This window comes from Rhinatrema bivittatum, chromosome 9, assembly GCF_901001135.1.
Source record: "Rhinatrema bivittatum chromosome 9, aRhiBiv1.1, whole genome shotgun sequence".
Lineage (NCBI taxonomy): Eukaryota > Metazoa > Chordata > Amphibia > Gymnophiona > Rhinatrematidae > Rhinatrema > Rhinatrema bivittatum.
Window position 1 is genome coordinate 119,803,319 of NC_042623.1, and position 27,085 is coordinate 119,830,403.

At 41.5% G+C, this 27,085-nt stretch overlaps 1 protein-coding gene across 7 annotated transcripts in view; it reads left to right on the forward strand.

Moving 5' to 3' along the window:
* Nucleotides 1-27,085, forward strand: part of USP15 (ubiquitin specific peptidase 15) — a 401,393-nt gene that overhangs the window by 233,016 nt on the left and 141,292 nt on the right. For all 7 annotated transcript variants that reach the window (XR_003858618.1, XM_029615760.1, XM_029615761.1 and 4 more), the window contains one exon: nucleotides 26,198-26,356. Coding sequence is in view for 6 of the 7 variants with exons in the window: in XM_029615760.1 (XP_029471620.1) it covers nucleotides 26,198-26,356 (159 nt within the window). In the remaining variant the exon portion in view is untranslated. The remainder of the gene's footprint in view (nucleotides 1-26,197; nucleotides 26,357-27,085) is intronic.

A 27,085-nucleotide genomic window follows, 5' to 3' on the forward strand; every position in this document is an offset into this window, starting at 1 on the left:
AGCAAGTTTCTTGGGTGTAGCAGTGCTGCCAACTTCTGGAAAATCTAGAAATATTAGCAGTAGTATTACTGATGTGTTATCTGCTATGCCCCGGGAGAGTTGTTCCCTTCCTTTCACGGTATTTCAAATCAGCAAAAGGCCAGATATGCCACCTCACTCCAAAAGCTCCACAGTAAGAACAAGGTAGGGGGAGAAAGAATGAGAGGGAGGCGAAGGGATTTGGAAATAGAAGGAAAGATAAGGGAGTGAATGAGGGGGGATTCTCTTGATTTGAAATTTCCTGTGTCCCTTCCCTTGAAAGGATTAGGGACCCCTGTGGTAGAGGACAATCATCTGGGATCTGTCTAATGTCTGGGTACTTGCCAGGTACATGTGACTTGGATTGGCCACTGTAGGAAACAGGATACTGGGCTTGATGGACCCTTGGTCTGACCCAGTATGGAATTTCTTATGTTCTTATGGGATCCAGTGATCACAGGTGTGATTCAGTATTGGAGCACAGGCAATGAAGATTCATTCAAAGGTAAAGGTGCTGGACTTTAAGCAAACCAATGTTTTGTTAATATGAGGAAGTACCTCCACGAGTCATTAGCTGGATGAGAAAATCTATAGGAAGTAGCAGAGCAGTGGGCAAAACCAAAAGGAGATAGCATAAGAGCAACTAATCTTTTTGTTAGGAAAGTAAATAGTAGAAAAGGAAGAAAACAATAGTTGTAAAGGTAAGGAAAAACAGTTTGATTTCATAAACTACAAGAGATCACAGAGGAAAATGGCAACAATATCTGGAAAAGCTAAGAGAAGGTGGAAAAGTAGAAATGCAATGATGTAAATAAAATAAAATAGCAAATACAGTAAAACGGGAACAAGACTTTTTAAAGATATGTTAGTGATAGGAGGACATGCAAAATGCCATTAGGAGACTCAGAAGTGAAAAGGAGGAATATATAGAGACTGAGGAAAAAGAATTGCTTAAATATTTTTATTCGATGTTCGAGGAAGGGCTGGGGTAAGACCACACAAACAAACACAAATAGGATTGGAAGTGAGGTAAACTTCAAACAGTTTTCAGAAATGTATTTTTGTGGGGAGCTAACTAAACTAAAAGTAGATAAAGCGATTGAGCCGATCAGGATGCATCCAAGGGTATCTAGGGAACTTAGAGAAATTCTGGCAGCTCCACTTGCTGACCTTTTTAATGCTTTGGGATCTTCATGAGCCAAAGCCTTGCTGAAGCTGCTAAGTGCAGTTTTATTTGTAATTTACCTGTGCTTAATGTAATAGGGCTGTATATTAGCAAAAGATTGTACCTTGTCTGTTAGAAAGGGGCAGATTTGAAACTGATACCTGAAAGAGAACTATTTTGTCTGCTTTCTAGGGCTAAGAATTAAAAAAGGATAGCCAGTCCTAATAGCCACTGTTTATTTCCCTCCCTCTCTACCCACCCACCCTTGGCTTTACTTTTGTATATACTCTTCCCTTGTCTCCTAAATAATTAGTTTCAATTACCTCATCCCCAGATACCACTTAGTTCCTTACAGTCTAGATATAACTTATACTGTCATATTGCTTGCAAAATTTGGTTTGCATATTCTACCTATTAATCTTTACTGGATAACAACACATACTTTTAGTTCTTAGTTTAAATACCTATTAAAAATCTTTGCTAGGGACTAACCATACCTTAAAATGGGACTGATGTCTCTCATGTCCGGGTGGGTGCCCACCTCAGCACCAGTGATCATCAAACAGTATGATTTGATATTGCAAATAGGATCCGGAGAAGTCACACACAGACCCGAGTTTTGAACTTAAAAAAAAACAGACTTTGTAGAAATGGGGAAATATCTGGAGGCAGAAAATGAGAGGTCGAACAACAGTGGGCCAAACTAAAAGGAGCAATTACAAAAGCAACAAATCTATATGTTAGAAAAGTAAACAAAAGTAAGAGAAATAATCCAATCTGGTTCACAAAGGAGGTGGCTGATGTAATAAAAGCAAAAAAAGTAGCTTTTAAGAAATATAAAGGATCCCAAAAAGTGGAACACAGGGAGGATTATCTGGCAAAACTGAGGGAGATGAAAAAAGTAATCAAGAAAGCAAAAAGTCAGGCAGAGGAAAGCATTGCCAAGGAGATAAAGTGAGATGGACTGAACCAAATCATAGTGAACCTAGAAGATGTGGTAGACCCGAATGACAAACTTAAGAGTGGTAAATCACCTGGACCGGATGGTATACACCCCAGAGTTCTGAAGGAACTAAAAAATGAAATTTCAGACCTATTAGTAAAAATTTGTAACCTATCATTAAAATCATCCATTGTACCTGAAGATTGGAGGATAGCTAATGTAACCCCCATATTTAAAAAGGGCTCCAGGGGCGATCCGGGAAACTACAGACCGGTTAGCCTGACTTCAGTGCTAGGAAAAATAGTGGAAAGTATTCTAAACATCAAAATCACAGAACATATAGAAAGACATGGTTTATTGGAACAAAGTCAGCATGGCTTTATCCAAGGCAAGTCTTGCCTCACAAATCTGCTTCACTTTTTTGAAGGAGTTAATAAACATGTGGATAAAGGTGAACCTGTAGATGTAGTGTACTTGGATTTTCAGAAGGCATTTGACAAAGTTCCTCCTGAGAGGCTTCTAGGAAAAATAAAAAGTCATGGGCTAGGTGGCGATGTCCTTTCGTGGATTACAAACTGGCTAAAAGACAGGAAACCGAGTAGGATTAAATGGACAATTTTCTCAGTGGAAGGGTGTGGGCAGTGGAGTACCTCAGGGATCTGTATTGGGACCCTTACTTTTCAATATATTTATAAATGATCTGGAAAGAAATACGACAAGTGAGGTAATGAAATTTGCAGATGATACAAAATTGTTCAGAGTAGTTAAATCACAAGCAGATTGTGATAAAATGCAGGAAGACCTTGTGAGGCTGGGAAATTGGGCATCAAAATGGCAGATGAAATTTAATGTGGACAAGTGCAAGGTGATGCATATAGGGAAAAATAACCCATGCTGTAGTTACACAATGTTAGGTTCCATATTAGGTGCTACTACCCAAGAAGGAGATCTAGGCGTCATAGTGGATGACACATTGAAATCGTCTGTTCAGTGTGCTGCGGCAGTTAAAAAAAAAAAAAAAAAAAAAAAGGAAACAGAATGTTAGGAATTATTAGAACGGGAATGGTGAATAAAACGGAAAATGTCATAATACCTCTGTATCGCTCCATGATGAGACCGCACCTTGAATACTGTGTACAATTCTGGTCGCCGCATCTCAAAAAAGATATAATTGCAATGGAGAAGGTACAGAGAAGGGCGAACAAAATGATAAAGGGAATGGAACAGCTCCCCTATGAGGAAAGACTAAAGAGGTTAGGACTTTTCAGCTTGGAGAAGAGACGGCTGAGGGGGGATATGATAGAGGTGTTTAAAATCATGAGAGGTCTAGAACGGGTAGATATGAATCGGTTTTTTACTCTTTCGGATAATAGACTAGGGGGCACTCCATGAAGTTAGCATGTGGCACATTTAAAACTAATCAGAGAAAGTTCTTTTTCACTCAACGCACAATTAAACTCTGGAATTTGTTGCCAGAAGATGTGGTTAGTGCAGTTAGTATAGCTGTGTTTAAAAAGGATTGGATAAGTTCTTCGAGAAGAAGTGCATTACCTGCTATTAATTAAGTTGACTTAGATAATAACCACTGCTATTACTAGCAACGGTAACATGGAATAGACTTAGTTTTTGGGTACTTGCCAGGTTCTTATGGCCTGGATTGGCCTCTGTTGGAAACAGGATGCTGGGCTTGATGGACCCTTGGTCTGACCCAGTATGGCATGTTCTTATGTGATAAAACATTTTTCAGATATATCAGAGAAAGGAGAAAGGTCCATAGTGGTATAGTGAAATTGAAAGGGGATAAGGATCAATGGGTGGAGAGAGATGATGAATTAGCAGAAATATTAAACAAATACTTCAGTGTTCACTAAGGAAGACCCTGGAGAAGGACCATCACTTATTATCAAGGCTGTACAAGGGTGTGGAGTAGATGAAACTCCATTTACGGAATATAATGTATGGGAAGAGCTAAGAAAACTGAAAGTGGACAAAGCCATGGGGCCTGATGAGGTTCACCCCAGAATACTGAGGGAACTCAGAGATGTGCTGGCAGGTCCAATTTGTGACCTATTCAGGTCCACTGTGGGACCTGTTCAATATATCCCTGGAAAAGGATATAGTGCCTAGTGACTGGAGGAGAGAGAGGTGGTGGTCCCGCTTCACAAGAGTGGGAGCAGAGAAGAGGCTGGAAATTACAGGCCGGTTAGTATCACCTCGATGGTGGAAAAAGTAATGGAGACTTTGCTTAAGGAAAGGATAGTGAACTATCTACAATCCGGTGGGTTGCTCGATCAGAAGCAGCATGGATTCACCAGAGGAAGGTCTTGTCACGACAAATCTAATTGATTTCTTTAATTGGGTGACTAGAGAACTGGATCAGGGAAGAGCACTTGATGTAATTTACTTGGATTCTAGTAAATCTTTTGATACAGTTCCACATCGAACACTCATCAACAAAATGAGAAGCTTGGGCGTCAGCTTCAAGGTGTTGGCGTGGATTACAAACTGGTTGACAGAAGACAATGGGTGATGGTAAATGGAACCTACTACTGAAGAGAGAATGGTGTTAAGTGGAGTGCCACAGGGATCGATGTTAGAACCGATTCTGTTCAACATCTTCATGAGCGACATTGCGGAAGGGATAGAAGGTAAAATTTGTCTATTTTGCGGATGATACTAAGACCTGCAACAGAGTGGACACGTCGGAAGGAATACAGAGAATGAGACAGGATTTAAGGAAGCTGGAAGAGTAGTCGAAGATATGGCAGCTGGGATTCGGTGCCAAGAAGTGCATCTGCAGTGTGGTAATCCGAAAGAACTCTGTGCATTGGGTGGTGAAGGGCTGATGTGCACGGAGCAGGAGAGAAACCTTGGGATGATAGTGTCTAACGATCTGAAGTCGACGAAGCAGTATGACACGGCAATAGCCAAAGCCAGAAGAATGCTAGGCTGCATAGAGAGAGGAATATCTAGTAAGAAAAGGGAAGTGATAATCTACTTGTACAGGTCCTTGTTCGGGCCTCACCTGGAGTACTGTGTTCAGTTCTGGAGACCTTATCTCAAAGGAGACAGAGACAGGATGGAGGCGGTCCAGAGAAGGGCAACCAAAATGGTGGGTGATCTCCATCGAATGACTTATGAGGAAAGGTTGAAGAACCTGAATATGTATACCTTGGATGAGAGGAGGAGTAGGGGTGATATGACACAGAGCTTCAGGTACTTGAAAGGTTTTAATGATCCATGGTTGTCAACAAATCTTTTCCATTGGAAACAATTTAGTAGAACTAGGTGTCTCGATTTGAAACTCCAGGGAGTAAGACTTAAAACAAATGTCAGGAAATATTTCTTCACTGAGAGGGTGGTGGATGCCTGGAATGCCCTTCCAGAGGTAGTGGTGAAGACTAAAACTGTGAAGGATTTCAAAGGGGCATGGGATAAACACTGTGGATCCCTAAAAGCTAGAGGATGGGAATAAATGAAAACGCTTGGGGGAAACCTGCACAGAGCGGCAGTTACTACCCTTAACAGAAATGTGGGGCTAACCTGCATGGAGCAGCAGTTACTACCTTGGGAAGCTTGCTGGGGCAGACTAGATGGACCATTTTGGTCTTTTTCTGCCGTCATTACTATGTTACTATGTCTGGAGAAGTTCCAAAGGACTTGGAGACAGATGTATATAGTTCCTCTTCACAAACGTGTAAGCAAGGAGGAAACTAGGAACTTATAGGCTGGTTAGTCTGATTTCAATGTTGAGCAAATGAATGAAATGGCTGCAAAAATGGAGAATAGTGCAGTTTCTGACATCCAAAAAAATTACAAGATCCAAGGCAACATGGTTTTAACAGAGGTGGATCTTGTCAGATGAATCTGATCAGTTTCTTTAATTGGGTGATCAGAGAGTTGGATCAGGGGGAGAGTGCTAGATGTAATGTGTTTAGATTTCAGTAAGGCCTTTAATACCAATTCGCATAGATGACTTATAAATAGAGCACCCTTGGTATTAGCCATGAAGTTGTTGAGTCGGAAGTGACAAAATGTTGTGGTAAATGCTGTACTGCAGGGATCGGTCCTTGGACCAGTTCTTTTCAACATTTTAATAATCGACATTGTGGAAGAATTGTCAAAGGTTTGTCTTTCTTCAGATGATGCCAAAATATGCAACAAGGTAGACAACCAGGAACGTGAGGAAAATATGAAGCAGGATCAAGCAAAGCTTGAGGAATGGTCTGCAGTGTGATAGCTAAAATTCAATGCTGCTATATGCAGGCTCATGCATTTGAGCTGCAAAAACCCAAAAGAGCAGTACAGTATAGGATGTGAATTTCTTCTGTGCATGAAAGAAAAGCAGAATCTGGGGGTGATCATATCTGATGGTTTTAAAGTGGCCAACAGATGGCTAAGGTGATGGCAAAAGCCAGAAGGATGCCTGGATGCATAAGGAGAGTAATGGTCAGCAGAAATAAGAGATATTACCCCTGTATTAGTCCCCAGTGAGTCCTCATTTGGAATACTGTGTAAATTCTAGACACCGCACCTTTAAAAGGATATATATTAGTTGGAGTTGGTCCAGAGAGTGAATACCAAAATAGTCTGTGGTCTTCATTCTAACGCTTATGGGGACAGACTTAAAAATATAAATATGTATACTTTAGGAGAAAGGTGGAATGGGGAGATATAATAGAAATATTTAAATACCTCCAAGATTTCCAAACATGTAAGGTGGGCTTCTTTCAACAGTCCAAGGCGTTATGGGATGAGAATGAAAAGGGATAGAATCAGGAGTAATCTACTGAGATATTTCTTTAGAGAGAGTGTATAAGATGCATGGAAAAACCTTCTTGTGGAGGTGGTGGATTCTAGGATTGTCTCTAAATTGAAGAAAGCATGGGATAATCACAGAGGATCTCTGAGGGAGTGATAGAGATTGTAAAGCTGAATATTATTGATATCATTGAATTGATACCATTTACACATACACAGAATGTCATCTCTCCCGTTTCTTTACAGTTTGGGGGCTTCGATATTGTAGCGGTCAAGTCAGTCCGTGACTTAGTATTATTTTTAGATTCGGGATTTACCACGCTATTACAGCTGCAAATTGTCACACAGAAGTTTATTTAAACTGACGAAGCTACGTAAAATAAATGTGATTGATAGAATTGATTTTAGAAATGTTATGCAGGCATTCGTGTTGTCCTGTTTGGACTACTGCAGTGCCCTCTGTTAGTCTTCATAAATGCTACTTGAGTGAATTGCAGGTTTTAATGAATGTGGCAGCCTGGGTGATTTCTGGTTGCCCTTTATCCGCTCATATCTCGCTAGTATTCGTGCAGCTTTGTTGGCTGCCATTCGAATTTTGAATTCATTTTAATATGTTAACAGTCCATCAAATTCTATATGGAGAATGTCCTGCCTGCATGAAAGTTTTAGTGCCAGATACATTGTCCCCAATGAAATTTGTATTTTGGGAGTAAAGAAACACATTTAAAGCAAAGCTCTCGGCAAGCTTTTTCCCCAAATAGCCCCTAGTTTATGGAATTCTGTCCCTCTAACTTGCATTTGATCAGGGACTACAAATTTTTAGGAAAAGTTTAAAATCTTATTTGTTTGAAGATGCTTTTAAATGATTGTTTCTTGACTCGTGTTTTTTATTTTGTTTTTAAATTTTAACTATATATGATTGTTTATAAACTATTGTGATCCAATTCAAACAGTTTTTAGCAATGAATGCAGAATACAAGTACTTGTAAATAAATAAATAGTGTGATTGGGCAGACATGGTATTTTGTATGACCCTTTTCTGCCGTCATGTTTCAATGATAGTCTTCACATTTCTCTAAAACTTTAAATAGAAATATCCAATTTAGGAAGTCACAGGTTCTAACTTCATAAAGTGATGATATCAGACCTGGAAGCCATTCTCTGTGCTAAGTGAATTTTGTTAATTAGTTTTCTACCACTCTGTCAGAAGCAAAGTTCTTTGGAATCTTACAACTTCATGTCTTAACCCCTTGTTAAAGGTAGATTGGCCTACCTGCTCTTCATAAAGAAAGTGAAAACATATGGCAGATAGTTTCCTTACTAAACAAAACTTGAGGAATAGTAATTGAAGGCCAGGGTGAGGCAAAGAATTTCAAATTTTTTTTCCCAGAGAAGCTACTTGAATCCAAGGCAGATCAAAATAGAACATGGAAAGCATTTAATTTGGGTGATTAATAAGCACATAGATAATTTTAAAACATACTACATTCAAAATAGATTATTTTCTTCAGTATTTATAGATTAGGTCAGTGATGTAGAATTATTATAAGATGTTGTAGTATATAGCACTGAAACATGCAGAAGAGGATTTCCTAAAAGATTAATACTCATGTAAGTTGGTTTTAACACTTTTATAGTAGACATGACTTAACCCTTTAAATAATTAGACTGACAGGGACTTGAGTTATGCTATTCCACCAGATCACTGGAGAGAAATGCTTGATAAAACATTATTTAAAATGTTAGACACACACACATTACAAATTTATACACAGAATATATCTATATGCACCCCCTGAGCCAGCAAATATGAAGACAGGTTGATGCCAAAGATGTAAGAAAGAGAGCAATACATTTTTGCATATGACATGGAACTGTAGGAAGATGCAAGTAAAAAGAATTACTGTAAGAAAGCTTACAGAATATGATTTACCCAAATTTAGACCTTGAAAAGATTTCCAGCATTAAAGTTATTAATTTTCTTTTCTAAGTAAAAATTATTCCTTTATGAGCTGTGTGAGGGCCTCAATGGTTGCTTTCCTAGCACCCAGACAGATGAATTCAAGACCAATGGGTTATGCACCTCTACCAGCAGGTGGAGATGAAGCAAAACTGATGTCATAGTAAATATACTCCTGCAGTGACATCAGCCTACCAGTATTCTCCTTCTCCAGCAGATGGTGGACATACATCTCCCCAATGGGGATTGCTTCATTTTAAAGAAAAGGAGAATGCAGGAAATAAATTTGCCTCACTTTCTCTGGGAAAAAAAAATGGTCCCTCCCACAGTTGAAAATTCCTGAGGTGATTTCCGTGGTCCCTCAGATGAGTGCTTTGGTCCGTTAGCTGATTCTCCAAGGTAAGTAACTGCAAGGAAAGGCTACACATCAGTTGAAACTGTAGGGCCCACCAAGAAATCCAAAACCAGATTATAAGACTCCACAAGGGTATCTGTAACCGCAATGGAGGTCCAAGGTGTTTCACTCCTCTCAAGAAACAGGCCACATCTGGATGAGCCGATAAGGATTCACCATTCACCTCACCCCTGAAATAGGCAAGAGCCACTATTTGTACCTTCAAGGAATTAATTGCCGACCCTTTATTCAATCAATCCTGCAAAAATTACAGAATAAGCAGGATCTTAACCGAACGAGGAAGAACACCTTGATCCTCACACCAAGCCTCAAATACTTGCCAGACCCACACATAGGTCAAGGACATGGAGAACTTTCTGGCTCGTAGCAAGGTGGCAAACACTGCAGTAGAATAACCATGCTTCAGCAAGCCAACCCTCTCAAGGGTCATACCGTCAGACAAAACTGAGTTGGATCTTCATGAAGAACAGGGCCCTGCCACAACAAATTCCTGTATGCCAGAAGCCGGAGGGGGGAATCTACCAGGAGCCGCTGCAGATCTGCATACCACAGTCTCCTGGGCCAATCTGGAGTGACCAAGAGCAATCCTTCGAATCATTCTGCCCAACATGGCCATGCCTCTTAATCAAGAGGCCATGTTGATCTTAATCTTAATCCAAGGCCATACCTCTTAATCAAGGTGTCCTGCAAGGCTCATCCCTATCCTCTACTCTTTTCAATATTTATCTACTGCCCCTCTGCCACTTACTATCGGAACTTAATCTCCCACAATTCATATATGCTGATGATGTGCAGATCCTCATACCAGTTAACGACGCCCTACTTAATGCTGTTAAGATTTGGGAATCTACACTATCTGCAATTAACAATCTCCTAACCAACATACATCTTGCCCTAAACACTGCCAAAACAGAACTCATGCTCATCACATCACATAACACTGAATTATCCCCCATCCACATGCCCTCCACAACTATCGTTTTCAACCAGCATGTTAGAGACCTCGGTGTCACCCTAGATAACCATTTGAATTTCAAAAAATTTATCAATTCCACACTCAAAGACTGCTTTTTTAAATTACATACCATGAAAAAACTTAAACCCCTCCTCCATCTGTCCGATTTCCGTACAGTACTACAGGCAACCATCTTCTTGAAAATTGACTACTGCAACTCCCTCCTCCTTGGTCTCCCAAGAATACCATCCACCCACTCCAAATCCTCCAAAATGCCACTGCCCGCATCCTCACCAATACCCGCAGAAGCGAACACATTTTGCCCGTCCTCAAGGACTTAGATGCTCCCCATTGAATACCACATCCAATACAAAACTCTCTCCATCATCCACAAAGCCCTCCATAACACTGACATGAACTGGTTCAAAGAATCTCTAATCTTCTATTCTTCCACAAGACCGACCAGAAATCAGTACTTAGCCACCCTAAGCACACCCTCGTCCAAACTCTACAACCTTGCTTCAACAAAAGCTAGATCGCTTTCATTAGCCGGTCCTGCCCTATGGAACTCCATGCCTGTTAACCTACGCCAGGAATTCTGCCCAAAGAAATTCAAGCAGAATCTTAAGACCTGGCTGTTTAGACAGGCATATACTTAACCTGGCTAAACATCCCCTTGAATCTCCTCCCTGAACTCCTCCCTAGTACTCACCCCCCAACACCCTCTTCCCCCCCCCCCCTTAGTCCCCCTGTTCTACCTGTTCTCTCCTCATCTCCCTACCCCCTACAACTCACTCCTTGTATATCTCCTATGTAAATTCTGTAATTACAGTTCTCGTCATTCGATGTACGCTAAGTTTACGTGTTCATTTCATTCTTTTGCAGTTATCTGTTATATGATTAGTTCCATGTAAAGCGCTAATATGCCAAGTTCATGTTATTTGTAAACCGATGTGATACTCCGAGTGTATGTCGGTATATAAAAATTCCTAAATAAAAATAAAATAAACATGGGCCATGGAGGAAAGGCTTTCAGCAGCTTGTCTTCCTGGCTTCTTCTGCAGTAGGGCATTGATCCCCAATGACTTTGGAACTCTTCTGCGGCTGAAGAATTGCAAAACTTTCACATTGTGCAAAAATGCCAGCAGTCTAGGAAGAGAGGACCCCAACAATCCCAAATCACCTAAAACACCTTATCTGAAAACACCCACTCTCCTGGGTCCAGACTCTCCCTGTTGAGAAAGTCTGCTCTTACATTGTCTTTGCCTTCGGTGTGTGAGGCTGATAACATCTGGAAATGCACCTCTGCCCATTCCATTAGTTGACCTATTTCCTGCGACACTTGTTGGGTCTTGGTACCTCCCTGCTGATTGATGTAAGCCACAATCATTGCATTGTCCAACATTTTTCAAACCAATCGCCCCTGCAGCCTGTCGCCAAACTGTAAACATGCCAACCAGACTGCGCTGGCTTCCAGCCAATTGATGTTCCAGAGAGAGACTCTTCTGCACCCCAGTGCCCTTGTGCTGTCATCTCCTGACCATGAGCTTTCCAACCAAGGAGACTCACATCCATAGTCAGTTCTAGCCAGTCTGGTGGGGATAGAGAAACTCCCTTCCATAGATGATCCACCTGCAGGCACCACTGCAGTTGGGAGGAGACCTCCATTGGCAGGTGGAGCCAAATCAAATAGTCCTGAGACTGCAGATTCCACCAAGAAAGCAGAGAGCACTGAAAAGGACGCATATGCGCCCTCTCCCACGGTACCACTTCCAGAGTCGCTGCCATTAAGCCAAGGATCTGCAAGTAAGTCCATATGGCTGGGCGCAGAGTGTTCAACAGACAGAGTTGTGCTAGCAACTTCTGAATTTGAGCTTCTGACAGGAACACCTTGCCCTCTTCGTGTCGAACTGAACCCCCAGAAAGTCCAGCGACTGGGTAGACTGAAGGCTGCTCGAGGCTAGGTAAACCACCCAGCTGAGCTCCCATAACAGGAAAATCACCTTGTGAGTCACCAGGTGGCTCTCCTCCAGAGACTTAATGCAAATCAGCCAGTCCATACATGGGTGTACAAATCTGCCACAACTACCACCATTATCTCGGAAAAGGCTCTGGGCATGGTGGCCAGACCAAAGGGCAGCGCCCAAAACTGAAAGTGGTGTCCCAGAACTGCAAACCGCAGGAAACGATGTTCTAGTCAGTTGGGAATGTGAAGATATACCTCGGACAGATCCAGAGAGGTCAGAAACTCCACAGACTGCACAGCTACTATCACCAAGCACAAAGTCTCCATGCAAAAAGGCTTCACTTGCAGATGACGGTTGATGCCTTTGGCACAACAAAATAAATGGAATATCGCCCCATATTTTTGTGACATGTGGACACTGCTACTTGCTAACTTCATGGCGTGCCTGCTAGTCCTTGTATTATCTGAAAGAGTAAACTGATTTACATTAACCCATTCTAGTCCTTTCATGATTTTATAGACCTCCATCATATTTCCCTTAAGCTGGCTCTTCTCCAAGCTGAACAACCCTAACCTCTTTTGCCTTTCCTCATAGGATAGCCATTCCATCCCCTTTGTCATTTTGATCTGTCATGACTCGGATCTTGGCTGGATGCAGGGAACACAATTCTAAGAGTACACAGGACTTAAGGGCAAGGCTTGGAATGATCTTCCACCTACCCAACCCTCTCCCCCACAGGTTGAGCCCTTGGGGTCTGGGGGCCAGTAAGACTCTACTGCAGCTGTATAACATGTTGAGGCTGGAGCAAGGCTTGGACAGGCTGGTAAGGCTTGAACAGGAACTGAGTGCAGGTAAGGGCTGGAGCTTGAACAGGAACTGTGTGCAGGTAAGGGCTGGAGCTTGTGCAAGGCAAGACAGAGACAGGACAAGGACTGGGGCAGATACCAACAAGATGGGACAGGATTGGGTTTAAAAGACTGGAACAGATAACACAGAACAAGGAACAAAAAAGCCCAAAGGCAGCAAGGCTAAAGGCCAAAAGGCCACTAAGCAAGAGGCCCCGGAGGGCAAGGTCAGGAAAGGCTTAGGCTACAGAGTAAGGCAAAGCCTAGATAGACCACAGAGGAAAGGTCAGCCTGGATAGGCTGCAAAGCAAGGAAAGGGGCAAGAAGGCTCTTAGGCCGTAAGGCAAAGCATGGAGCAAGAAGGCCCCAAGGCAAGAAACGAAGTGGCCAGAACAAGGAGCCAGGGGTGACTCCATGCGATGGCTGGGAGGTTCTGGCAAAGTGGGGTTAAATGGGGCTGAGGCTTGGTTGTGGTGCAGGCAAAGAGAGGGAGTTTGGCAAGGCTAGAGACATAGCTCCTGGTGGCTAGGAGGCTGCACCACAGGCTGAGTTGGATGGTCTGGGAGGAGACTGCTTCAGTGGTTAGGAGCTGAGCTCACTTGGAGGCCTCTGCAGGTGGGGAGGCATGAGAGTCAGGGTGGGATAAGGCTGTGTAGCAGGCAAACTCCTAACATGGTTGCCCTTCTCCATACCTTCTCTTGTGCATCAATATCGTTTTTGAGATGCAGTGACCAGAAATAAGCACAATATTCAAGGTGCGGTCACACCATGGAATGATACAGAAACATTATGACATTCTCAGTTTTATTCACCATTCCTTTCCTAATAATAACTAACATTGTATGCCTTTCTAACCACCACAGCACACTGAGCTGACGATTTTAATGTATTGTCCATTTGATGCCTAGATATATTTCCTGAGTAGTAACTCCTAACATCAAACCTAACATCGTGTAACTAAAGCATGGATATTTTTCCCTATATGCATCACCTTGTACATATCCACATTAAATTTCATCTGTCATTTGCATGCCCAGTTTTCCAGTGCTATAATTAGTCTATAATGTGAAACAATGTTCCTTTATGAAATTGACAGTGTCCATAACTTAATTTCCAAATAAATTGTTACCGAAACAAGAAGCATCTGCTAGTTCACTGTGAAAAATCTCACATAGCCCTGAAGCTTTCAGTCAAATGTCCTCTTGTGCCCATGGTGGAAGATCTGGAAGATGTGACTAGGCTGTTATAAATAGATCCTATCTGGTGTTCTGAATATTCATCTACTTCTGGAAGATGTTTCAAAATTTCCCTGAATGTCAGAGCTGAGATGTCTAATTTTTTGAAAGTATTATATAAATACTGTATCATTTGGAACTGGTATACAGAGATCCTGCTCTGAAGCATGGCGGATTGAAAGATTTTCTTCCCCATATTGTCCAGGATTCTTCTTTCTCAGTGGAGTATTAAAACAGTTTTTTAATTTTTTATTTCTTCTAAGAGCTGATTCCATAACTACAGAATTGTGAGGTATCTATACTTTGTCCTGGGTAATTCTTGACTTCATATTTAAGATCTAGTCTCCTGGCTACAAGTAAGGTAGAGAGGGAGGGTAAGCCACATCTTGGACTGAAGATCCTGAAGTGCTTTATGTACTAGAACAGTACAAGGTTGTTCAGATGTTTTTATGTACTTCAACACCCCCTAGAAAGTCTTATGCTGGTTCAGGTTTTTCTTGTAATTGAAACTGTATAAAGTCCATCATTTTTTGTATTAAAGTTGGATAGAATAAGTCCTCATGTAGTATGCTGTATCTAGCTGTCTCTAGATAAAGGGATCTGGAGGCCATCCTGGTGAATCCAGGCATGAACAGTCAGAAAATGATCCATAAGAGGATTGGAAATCAGATTTGGTATCTGAACACATAATATGTAGATGTGAAGCATATCTCTGTTTAGATGACATTCATTATCTGGATGTATTACACGCCTTTTTGAATAAGTAATTCAACCAAGGTGGGGTATAACATATTAAAGTAACAGCATACAATGTTAGGAAATCAGCTTTTTAAATTGCTTATTGAGTGTCTCGCTGAGGAACAAGTTTCTCTAATATTGGAATAGAGTGTGAATCTTGTGGGGTAGCTACTTTAATATCTTTCATTTATTTTTGTATGTATTCTAGCCACAGCTTCTCCATAAAAGCATGGCTTTCTTATTGGGTTAAACTGGTACAGAATATGTATCTGATTCTGGCACCAGTACTGGAGGAGAATGTACTTTTTACTTTTTTGGCACTAAAATCTTTGGCGTCAGAGGGCAATGGCGCCGAGGGAACTGGCACAGAGGCAGCCGAAGTGGACCGCACCAAAAAAGAATCGAAAAACAATGGCATAGAATTGTGCTATCCATCTCTGTGCCTTTGGATAACCTCATCCATATGTGTGGTGGATTACTGACCTAATTATCCAAGGGGAAAACATGATTTGTGAATAAAGAAAGCTTTCAGGACATAAAACATTTTTGTGTGTGTATAAATCATGTTAAGCATAGTTCTGAGTGCACATTTTTTGGTTAGCATACTTTCTTTTTCTTCTAACTCCTAATGCATTAGCATACCATTAGTTTCCTGCATCAGGAGTTAATACTTTTTTTTTTTAAATGTGTGCACAAAGAAAATGTATATTAGCGTTCAGCATACATTTTTTACCCATGTCTTATTACATAGGGCTCTTAGATGAGTTACTGACATAGGCATATGCCCTGATATTATCAACCTTAAAATGCCCTTCTAAAGTCGGACTTGTTTGAGCATAACAAAAGGAGATATAATTTGCTGTCCAATTAGAAATGGTATGTTTGGTTTCAGTAGGCCCAGGCCTGTTGGAGTCAAGTAAAACAAAGGTTGCCTGGATCTTCTCAAGACTTTGGACTGACCCAAATAGGAAGGTATTGGCTTTTTTGCTATCCAAACTCTGCAGGGCTTTTTCACCTTTATGAGCAGGTGGCCTGGGAAAAATATTGGGAGGATGAAAGGTAGAAATCCACCACCCACAGCAACTCAGGTAAGCCCTAGCTTTTAATTCAAGTTACTTTTTAATTTTAAACCAAGGGGTAGGCAGCTCCTATCCTCAAGTGCCACAGACAGATTGAGGTTTCAAGATATTCATAATGAATATGTATTCAGTGAGTATGTATGCAATGTATTTGTGTGCACTGCCTCCACTTTATACAAATATATTTCATGTATATTCATTGTGGATTTCTGAAAACCAGACCTGTTTGTGGCACTTGAGGACTGGAGTTGCCTACCACTGCTTGAAATCTAACTTTTGAATTCAAGCAAGAGAATCTACCTTTCCATTTAATCCTAGCTCTTCAGCTCAATGCCAGGGAACCCTAATTTATCTTTTAACTCTAACTTTTAAAATCTAAGTTAGAGAACTTTACATTTTCCACCAGTCCTAGTTTTTATTTCCAGTTAGGTAATTTCTAGAGTTAGTATTGCTAGCTAGATATTGATAAAACGTTCAATAAAATGGAGTGGAGTGAAGGAGGAGAGTAGAAGAGTAACCTAGTGGTTAGAGCAGTGGGCTAAGAACCAGGGTTTGAATCCTGCTGTCGCTCCTTGTGACCTTGGGCAAGTCACTTTACCCTTTATTGCCTCAGGTGCAAACTTAGATTGTAAGCCCTCTGGAGAGTACCTGAATGTAATCCACTTTGAAGTGCTGAAAAAAGTGCAAAAAGCTGAATATAAATATAAATAAATAAATAAATAATGCAATATAGAAAAGAGACCCTAGTATTAACATTGCCTTAAAACAATATGCCCCACACCAAACGGAAAGCCCGAATTAGGGAGTGTATGACTTCGTCTCCCTTATCTGGACCAACTCAGCCTCAGATATCATCTTTCTTCATGGCTGCAGCAGGAGTATCACCGGAGGAGAGGGCCTCAGTGGAGATACTTCCTGAGCGAGAACATATATCACAGGCCGAAGCCATGTCACTGAGCCCTGGAGCTCCCAATACCCCCTCTCCGCTGATTTATTTTATAAAAAATTTGGTAGACCCCTTAGTTGAAGGGAGTTCTTTAGATTTAAATGTTTTGCCAAATAAAGGTTTGGGATGTGGGGACCAAGCTGCTGGGGTGGTAAGGAGGATAAGCCTGAATTAGAAATAATTGTACCTATAAAGTCGGCAGAAATTACAATGGATACTCTCTGGGCTGCAATTTAAGTCGTTAGAAACAGCAATTATAAAATTGACTAAAATCAATGTAAACTCACAACAGAAAGTATTTGAGTTGGAAAATTCTGTATCTCAACATAGTAATAAATTGGCAGCTAACGATGAAAGGTTGGAAAAAGTAGAGACTTTCCAGAAAAAATTTGCTCTAAAAGTTAGAATATTTAGAAAATACTTTAAAATATTCAAATTTATTTATTTAATTTAAGGCTTTTATATACCGACTTTCTTGATACAAATCAAATCAACTTGGTTTACATCGAACTAAGCAGAACTATAACCAACCAATCAACAAGTGACAATTTAAAGGAGTATAAAGTTACATTATAACAAGGATGCCTTAACTGGGAGAAGGAAAAAAAGAGGGGGAGAACGAAGATAAATTACTATATACAATGGAATATGGGAGGGAGGCAAGGAGCCGACCTCATGATGACTTGTGAGCATGATTAGCGTTTGTTTATTTACATAAGCGATATGATAGTTCTAAATCAGGCTGTTGGGCTAGTGGCAGAATAGCCATGTCTTTAGTTTCTTTTTGAAAGTTAGTAGACAAGTTTCCTGCCTGAGGTCCGGAGGCATGGCGTTCCAGATGGAGGGCCCTGTGATAGAGAATGTCCTGTCTCTGATATTTGAGTGGTGTACAATTTTGATTGGGGGAACATGTAAGGATCCCTTGTAGGCATCTCTTAAGGGTCTGGTCGTCGAGTGCAGTTTGAGAGGGTGTGAAAGATCTAATGGGGTCTGATGGTGAATATTTTTGTGGATAATTGTCAGTGATTTATGAAGGATCCTGAAGTTTACTGGGAGCCAGTGAAGATCTTTTAGAATGGGAGAGATATGCGCTCTCTGATTAGTGTTTGTTAAAATTCTCGCCGCTGCATTTTGGAGCAACTGGAGAGGTTTTATAGTAGAAGCCGGTAGACCTTGCAAGATGGAATTGCAGTAGTCTATCTTGGAGAAAAGAATGGCTTGAAGGACAGATCTGAAATCGTAATGGAATAGGAGCGGTTTGAGTTTTTTGAGTACTTGTAGCTTGTAGAAGCGCATTCCCTTGTGGTATGTTTTATAAATTGCTTTAAGTTCAAGTGACTATTATGACTCCAAGATCTCGGGCGTGGGATATTTGTATGTTAGAATGCAGTTGGTTATGAAAGGGACTGCCTTCTGGGGTGATTAGCAATAGTTCAGCCTTGGAATTGTTGAGCACCAGGTTAATGCTTGAAAGGTGATGGTTGATCATTTGTAAATGAGAGTTCCATAATTTGAGTGTTGAGTCCAGTGACTTGGATATGGGGATTAAAATTTGTACATCGTCTGCATATATATAGAACTTAAGTTTTAGATTTGAGAGTATATGGCAGAGAGGGAGTATGTAGATGTTAAACAGGGTGGGCGATAAGGAGGAGCCCTGGGGAACTCCAGATGGGGCGTTAGTGTGTGAGGATTCCTTGTTATTGATTTTAACCTTATAGCCTCTGTTGCTAAGGAAGGAATCGAACCATCTAAGAGCTTATCCTGCAATACCTATATCTGATAGCCGGTTTAGTAGGGTATTGTGATTTACAGTATCTAAAGCTGCAGAGATGTCAAGAAGGGCTAGGAGGAATGATTGTCCTTTGTCAAAACCGATGTAAATTTGATCAAGGAGTGAGATGAGGGTTTCGGTATTGTGTTCTTTTCGGAAACCGTATTGTGATGGATGTAGAATATTATGGTCCTCCAGGTAGTCTGAAAGCTGCTTCTTTACAATTTTCTCCATGATCTTGGCTACAAACGAGAGATTTGAAATGGGGCGGTAGTTGTTGAGGTCATCCGGATCCAGGTTCGGTTTTTGGAGTATGGGTTTAAGGGTGGCCGATTTGAGAGCGTCTGGGAATATTCCTTGTGAGAGGGAACAGTTGATAATATCAGCTAGATATTTGGAGATGTATTCTGGTATGAGAATCAGAAATTTGGAGGGAATTTGGTCCAGAGGGTGGGTCGAAGGTTTCATTCTTTTTATCAGATTTTCCACCTCTATAGTGCGGGTAGGATCAAAGGATTCCAAGCTTATGTCTGTGTTTGGTCGGTGGAGGGTATCCAGAGACAGTGAGTTTGGGCTGGTAGGTAATTTAGCTAGGGTGTTTGAGATTTTGTTCTGAAAGAATAAGGCCAGATCATTGGCTTTCGATTGGGCTGTATCGTCTGGAATAGTAGGGGGAGCAGTTTTGGTGAGTTCCGATACATATGAGAAAAGAGCCTTTGCGTCGAATATCATATCGTGGATATGGTGGGCATAGAAATCTCTTTTTGTTCAAAGCATTATCGTTCTGTAATGATGGAGGGTGGCTTTGTATATGGTTAGAGAATGGGGGTTGGGGTTCTTCCTCCATTCTTTTTCTTTCCGTCTTAGGTTTTGCTTCAGGGTACGGAGCTCCTTAGAGAACCATGGCTGTTTATTTTTTCGAGAAGGATCAATAGTTTTTTTAGACAGTGGGCATAAGTTATTGGCTATCATTTCAGTAATAGTTTGCCAAGAGGTAATAGCAGAATTGGGGTTAGATAGATCCAGATTAGGAAGTTCTTTGATTAGAGAGTTGCCGAGGTCTTCTGAAGGACATGGTTTCCTGTAGTACAAAGTGGTCGCCTGAAGGGGAGCAGAAGATCCTGTCAATGACTTGATGGTGGAGGTGATCATGAAATGGTCTGACCATGGAACCGGGAGGCATAGAGGGGGTGAAAGTGGAATGAGGTTGGAATTTGTGAAGATAAGGTCAAGGGTATGACCTGCTTTATGTGTGGGTTGGTTAATGTGTTGTTTGAAGCCCATGTCTGAAAGGGCTGATAGGAAGGCTTCGCAGTTAGAAGATCGAGGATTGGCATCGATGTGAAGATTAAAATCTCCAAGGATTATGGCTGGAGAATCTAGTTTTACGTATTTGGCTATGATTTCCACCATGGGAGAGGCGTCTTGTTCTAAAAGTCCAGGGGGAGCATAAGTGAGGAGGATTTGGAGCGACTTAGATTTGAAAAACCCTATCTCCAGTTTGGGAATTATATTGATAGATTGAAGAGTGAGGTTAAGAGATTTTTTGGCAGCTATGAGGAGACCTCCCCCTTTTTTCTTTTTTCTGGGTAAGAAGATATCATATATCTGTGTAGGAAGTTGATTTATTAAGACTGTGTCTGAAGGCTTCAGCCAGGTCTCCATGATGGCACAGATGTCTGGTTTGGCATCGAGCAGATAGTCGTGAAGGATGTGAGTTTTTTTGGTAATTGACTGGGCATTGAAAAGTGTTAAAGTGAAGAGGGCCAGCCCCATAAATTGCGTAAAGGGAGAGATCATCACCGGAGTTAGATTTCTGCGAGTTATGGGTTGATATCGTAACAAAGGCTTCGTCTTGAGGCAGATGTTGTGGTGCAATGTGTGTATCGGGTATGCAAGCATCATGATGGGACTAAAGAGAACACTTTGATGGGATTTGCCAGCAGATGATATTCTGAGATGTAAAGGAAGTGAAGACTTATGGAAGTATTCTTTGAGGGAAAAATGATTAATGTAGTGTGGCGGTGCTGATCCTTAGCTGAATGAATGGTGGGGAGGCTAGATTCATGCTGAGTTGGCTGATTGAAAGCGTGGGATGGCTGGATGAATGCTGAAGGTGGCTGAATGAGTGCTGAGGATCGTGGCTGGATGAATGCTGAAGGTGGCTGAATGAGTGCTGAGGATTCTGGATGAGTGCTGAGGGTGGCTGGATGAATGCTGAGGTGTCTAGGTGAATGCTGATGATCCTGGTTGGATGCTGAAGGTGGCTGGATGAATGCTGAGGTGTCTAGATGAATGCTGAGGATCCTGGTTGGATGCTGAGGGTGGCTGGAAGAATGCTGAGGATCCTGGATGAATGCTGAAGGTGGCTGGAAGAATGTTGAGGGTGGCTGGAAGAATGCTGAGGATCCTGGATGAATACTGAGGGTGGCTGGATAAATGCTAGGGAGGACCTGTTAGGTGTGTGTAGGATTTTAAAAAAGGAGAGTATAGAGTGGCTGCCACTTCAAGGTTCTGGTGCGCACGAAGGGGCTAGCCCCTTTGTCGCGCTCCTTAGGCGCGCGACGCCTGGAGCCGTCTCGGCCCTTTAAAGGGCTCTGAATCGCCGGAATTGACGTTCGGTGGGCGGGCTTACCGGCTCCCTTATTTTTTTTTTAAAAAGGGAGTTCTGTCTGTTCCTTTTTTTCAGCGCTGCTTTTTTTTGAGCGAAGGGCCTCCCCAGTGACCACGTGGGTGGTCTATCCCGAGTCCAACTCCCTTGGCCCTGATGGACCGACACAGACCGCCCAGGGAGGGCCAACTTGGGGCAGGGGGGAAGCGCAGGACAGGAACGCCGGGGGAAAAGGAGTGTGCCTGGAGCCATCTCGGCCCTTTAAAGGGTTCTGAATCGCCCTTTAAATTTAAGGATCTTAAACTTCCCCTTTCAGAAATTGATTCCACTTAGGGAAATATTTAAGGAATATTTATTGTATATTTTGAAAATGCCAAATCAGTCTATTCCAGCCATAGCAAAAATGTATTACTTACCTCAAAAAAGAATATAGACAAGAAATATGCAATCAGAGATATCCTTGAATGTTTCCGAAATGATAGAAATGACGATAGATACTGAAATAGCGATAAGAGCATCCTTATTTGTATCATTTATGTTTCCAATGGAAAGAGATACCATTTTACGTTTATTCATGAGAAATAGGATGGAGAAATTTCACGGGCAAAGGAAACCCAAATAAGAAGGCAAGAATTTCTTAAATTGAAATCTGAAGCCTTGGTCAGGGGTGCCAGATTTTTATAAGGAACCCCTGTAAATGTGAAATTTGGTTTAAAGAACATAAATATGCTTTTTATGTTCATTCCTAGATTCTCACCCCCTTAATGCAGAAGTTGGTTAGAGAGCAAAAGTAGAATACAGCTGCTATCTCTGGATTGTGAAATAGGGAGGAAGGAGAGTTTATTTTCTCTCTTTCAATTACCTTTAATATCGCTCATAAATATGTATAATCTGTATCTTTTGGATTTTCTTTAGAAAATACTGATATGTTGTGTTTAAATGTGAAATTATATGTGAGAATTTAATCACTGTATGTTTATATATCAGTATACATTATAATTTTGTTATTATTGAAAATCTATAAATTAAAAATAAAAAAAAGAAAAAAGAAAAGAGACTATATAAACAAGTTTACCTCTCCTCATAGCATCCCAGCTCACTCTATCAGCATCTTACTCCGCCAGAGACTTCCTCGGCTGGAGCAGTGGGCTTTGGCCGAGAGCTCCCAACAAATTTTGAATTACTTCCTACAGCCTGTTCTTTACATGGGAATAATGAGAAATTACTAGTTACCTGATATTTCCTTTTCCTTAAACCAGCCAGGTGAATTCAGACCAGTGGGTTATGCACCTCTACATGGAAACATAGAAACATAGAAATGACGGCAGAAGAAGACCAAATGGCCCATCTAGTCTGCCCAGCAAGCTACGCACTTTATCCATTTTTTTCCCCTTTTTTTTTTTCTCTCCCACCTGTTACTATTGGCTTCCAGTACCCTCCAGCCCTAATTCCCCTCCACCCCACCACCAATTTAGAGAGCAGTGCCGTATCTGCATCCAAGTGAACGTCCAGCTCAATTAGGGGTAGCAACTGCTGTAACAAGTAGGCCACACCCTTACCCCATTCTCTTACCCACCCCTGCTTTTATTTTTTTTTTTGTTTGTTTTTTGTTTTTTTTTTGGAGATAGCAGCCCTCCATCCTTCCGCTCCGTGAAGGTGGAACACCAACTACTGGCCACTAGCATCCCGCTCTGTGAATGCCTCTGTGGCTACTGCCGCTCCGTGCAGTGTTTGAATGCCTCTGTGGCTACTGCCGCTCCGTGCAGTGTTTGAATGCCTCTGTGGCTACTGCCGCTCCGTGCAGTGTTTTGCTGCCTCCTCTTTATTCACGCCCTCTAGACTTGATGGATCCACAGTGTTTATCCCACGCCCCTTTGAAGTCGTTCACAGTTTTAGACTTTACCACTTCCTCCAGAAGGGCATTCCAGGCATCAACCACCCTTTCCGTGAAGAAATGGAGATGGAACTAAACTGACATCACAGTATACATACTCCTGCAGTAACATCAGCCTGCCAGTATTTTCTTCAAAAGCCTACTGTGGACAGACTAGCAAAAACTTGATTAATAACAGATAACTATTTCAGTACTTAGCCAACAGAAAATACTGAGCTCAGATAAAGAATGCATTGACACTAGTCAAAGGGAGTGGATTACCACTTAACAGTAACCCCTGGAACACATTGCCATGCAGGAGGACCATAACCAATCATTTGGCAGCCAATGGTGGGAAGCTGAATTCATCTGTCTGGTTTAAGGAAAAGGAAATTATCAGATAAGTAGTAATTTCCATTTCCTAGCACCCAGACAGATGAATTTAGGACCAGTGGGATGTACCCAAGCTACTCCCGAATAGTGTGGGAAGCTTCCCATGGTCCTGGCAAAACCGCACATGCAAAGGCTGCGTTCCCCCTAGCCTGCACAACCAGACGATAATACATGGAAAAGGTATGTACGTCGCAGCTCGGCAAATGTCAGCTGGAGACAACGGTCTAACTTCCGCCCATGGATATTGCCTGAGCCCTAGTGGAATGAGCCCTAACCTGACCAGGTAATGGCTCTTCAGCATCCACATTTGCGGCCATGACTGCCTCCTTAATCCAGCAAGCTTTTATGCCCTGTTTACCTCCACCATGAATGACAAATAGGCAGTGCATCTTTCGGAAAGGTTTAGAAAACTCCAGATACCTTACAACATGTCTCTTGACATCCAAGGGTCGCAACAGAAATATTCCTCTGCATCTTTTACCCTATCCAGAGACAGTAGGGAAATGGCCTGATTCAAGTGAAAATCTGAGACTGCTTTTGGCAAAAAGGAAGGAAAGGTACGCAGCCTTATCTGCCCTGGAGTCACCCAAAGGAATGGCTCCCAGCAAGACAAGACTTGCAGTTCAGAAATTCGATGCGCAGAACATAATCGCCCTTCTCCGGTGTATCAATATCTTTTATGAGATGTGGTGACCAGAATTGAACACAGAACTCGAGGTTCAGTCTCACCATGGAGTGATAAAGATGCATTATGACATTCTCCGTTTTATTCACCATTTCCTTCCTAAAAATTCCTAACATTCAGGCCCATTCAATAAAGTCCGCGGGAGAGCCAGCGCTCCGAGGTGAGCTCCTGTTTTCCCGACACGCGCCCAGGCACCTCTCCTGGGTGCACAATTCTTTATTTAAATTAGGGCGTCCCTAGCGCCTCCTTATTGGCAGAAGGCAGCTGTCAGCAGATCTGACAGCCGATGCTTAATTTTACTGGCGTCGGTTGTCGAACCCGCTGACAGCCTCGGGTTCGGAAAACGGGCGTCCTAGCACCTCCTTATTGGCAGAAGTGGCGGCTGTCAGCGGGTTCGACAACAGACCTCCACTCCCAAATTCAAAAAAAAACTGAAAACCTGGCTTTTCCAACAAGCCTACCCCATGTCACCTCCCCTTACACAAAAATTCCCCTGTGAATCATCCACCGATTTCTGAATAAGAATGCTTTATGACCGCTGATTCTTGTACATTGTTATTTACGTTATAGTTGTTGTATTTATTTATTGATTTTGTTATGCCTTCTCAGTATTATCCACTCCTCCTGTTAATTGTATTCTTCGGTTACTTGTAAGGGCTCCGCCCAAAAGTTTTTGTTCTTTGTGAACCGATATGATGTGCGAACGGCTATCGGTATAGAAGAGACTTTAAATAAATAAATAAATAAATAAATAAATAGAATTAAGCGTCGGCTGTCAGATCCGCTGACAGCCTCGGTTCAGAAAACCGGTGTCCTAGCGCCTCCTTATTGGCAGAAGTGGTGGCTGTCAGCGGATCTGACAGCCGACGCTTAAATTTTACTGGCATCTGTTGTCGAACCCGCTGATAGCCACGGGCCACAGGCAAATGATTTTTTTTTTAATACGTTTTTTTGTTTTGTTTTGTTTGTTTTTTTAATTTTGGGGGCCTCTGACTTAATATCACTATGATATTAAATTGGAGGGTGTACAGAAAAGCATTTTTTTCTGCTTTTTGGTACACTTGCCCGGTGCTGTCTGATATTAACGCCTGCCTTTGGCAGGCGTTAATTTCTGAGAGTAAAATGTGTGGCTTTGCCACACATTTTACTTTCTGTATTGCGGGTGACTAATAGGCCCATCAATATGCATTTGCATGTGATGAGCGCTATTAGTTTCGGGGGGGTTGGCCGCATGTTTTCCTCGCGCTATTACCCCTTACAGTCTAAGGGGTAATAATAGTGCGTTAAAAATGCACGGCCAAACAGGGGGCACCATTCTGTATTGGCCTGATTGTTTTTTGACCATTGAATCTCTTAGGAGGTAACAAAGTGCATATATTTGGTTGAAATAAAGTACCTACAGAGAAAGCAGGTGCAAATCTCTGCAGGTACTTTTTTCTGGGGCAATAAAGAAAATTGCCCACATAGTTTTGCTTCGATTATTGGTACAATATTTGCTGGTAACAACTACCGATAGCGTTTGCCCCAATGCGGGCAGTTTGATTATCATACCTTGTCGTTAACTCATGGATATTAAACATTTTGAAATATTGCCCTGTTTTCGGTAGCTGTCATAGAAAAATACACTGATATTACAGTTCATGAAACTATTGATTAAAGTCAGAGGTCTGAGCCAAGGTAAAATGAAACTTTTGTCCGACAGCCTTATAAAACGTAATTCATTTTACAGATTATTAACCAAGGAAATTTTAAAAATGCTCAAATTATTTAAGAAATATGTAGAAGTGTAATAGCATGTTGAAATTGTCTTCTTTTTCTTTTTATTGTCCAATAGACACAGGTGGGACGTTTTGCGCCTCAGTTTTCGGGCTATCAGCAACAAGATTGTCAAGAACTTTTAGCGTTCCTCTTAGATGGTTTACATGAGGATTTGAACAGGATTAGGAAAAAACCTTATATCCAGTTGAAGGATGCAGATGGTAGGCCTGACAAGGTATATTCCTTTTTAATCTTGTTCAAGTTTTATTAATTACAGTGGGTAGTATGGTTGAAAGTACCTCCTTCAGATTTGCCAAGTATGAATAGGTAATTGTTGTGGGTCTGTACATTTTCTCTGATACCTGTCAGTTATTGCAGATCTGCTTATTTTTACATTTAAAAGTAATTTATTTCTACTCGCATCCATGTACAGAAATTGATATGAGATTTATTAGAGTTGTGAAAAGTAGAATTACTACTGGTTTCCTTTCACAGGTGGAACTTAGTGAGTAGATATGGACTTTTCTCATTTTGATGAACAGAAAATCATCCAGCTTTTGCTGTAGGCCATCCTCTCAGTCACACATCGGTAGAGTCTTGCCAGGTTTGTCAGTTTGTTGAATTGTGACAGGAAGAGTTTAACCTACCACCTAAAATGGAGGGATATGTATAATAAGCTGAGTAAACTCTAGCCATATAAAGAAATCAGGATTCCTTCATGGTGGATAACCTTTGTTTTTTTCCTTCTGTTAATTCAAAATAGGTGGAATGATTAGCTAGCATTATCAGTCCCAACTGTAGAGATTTCTGGAAGGAAGGTAAAACTGGAACTTACCCATACAAATATTAGCTACATTTCACACCCATGCCAAATAGGAATTTTTTATAATCACAAAATCAGTGTGGCATAATGGCTAATAAAATCGTCAAAGCTGATTTTGTCTTTGGAACAGCAGCTGTAAAA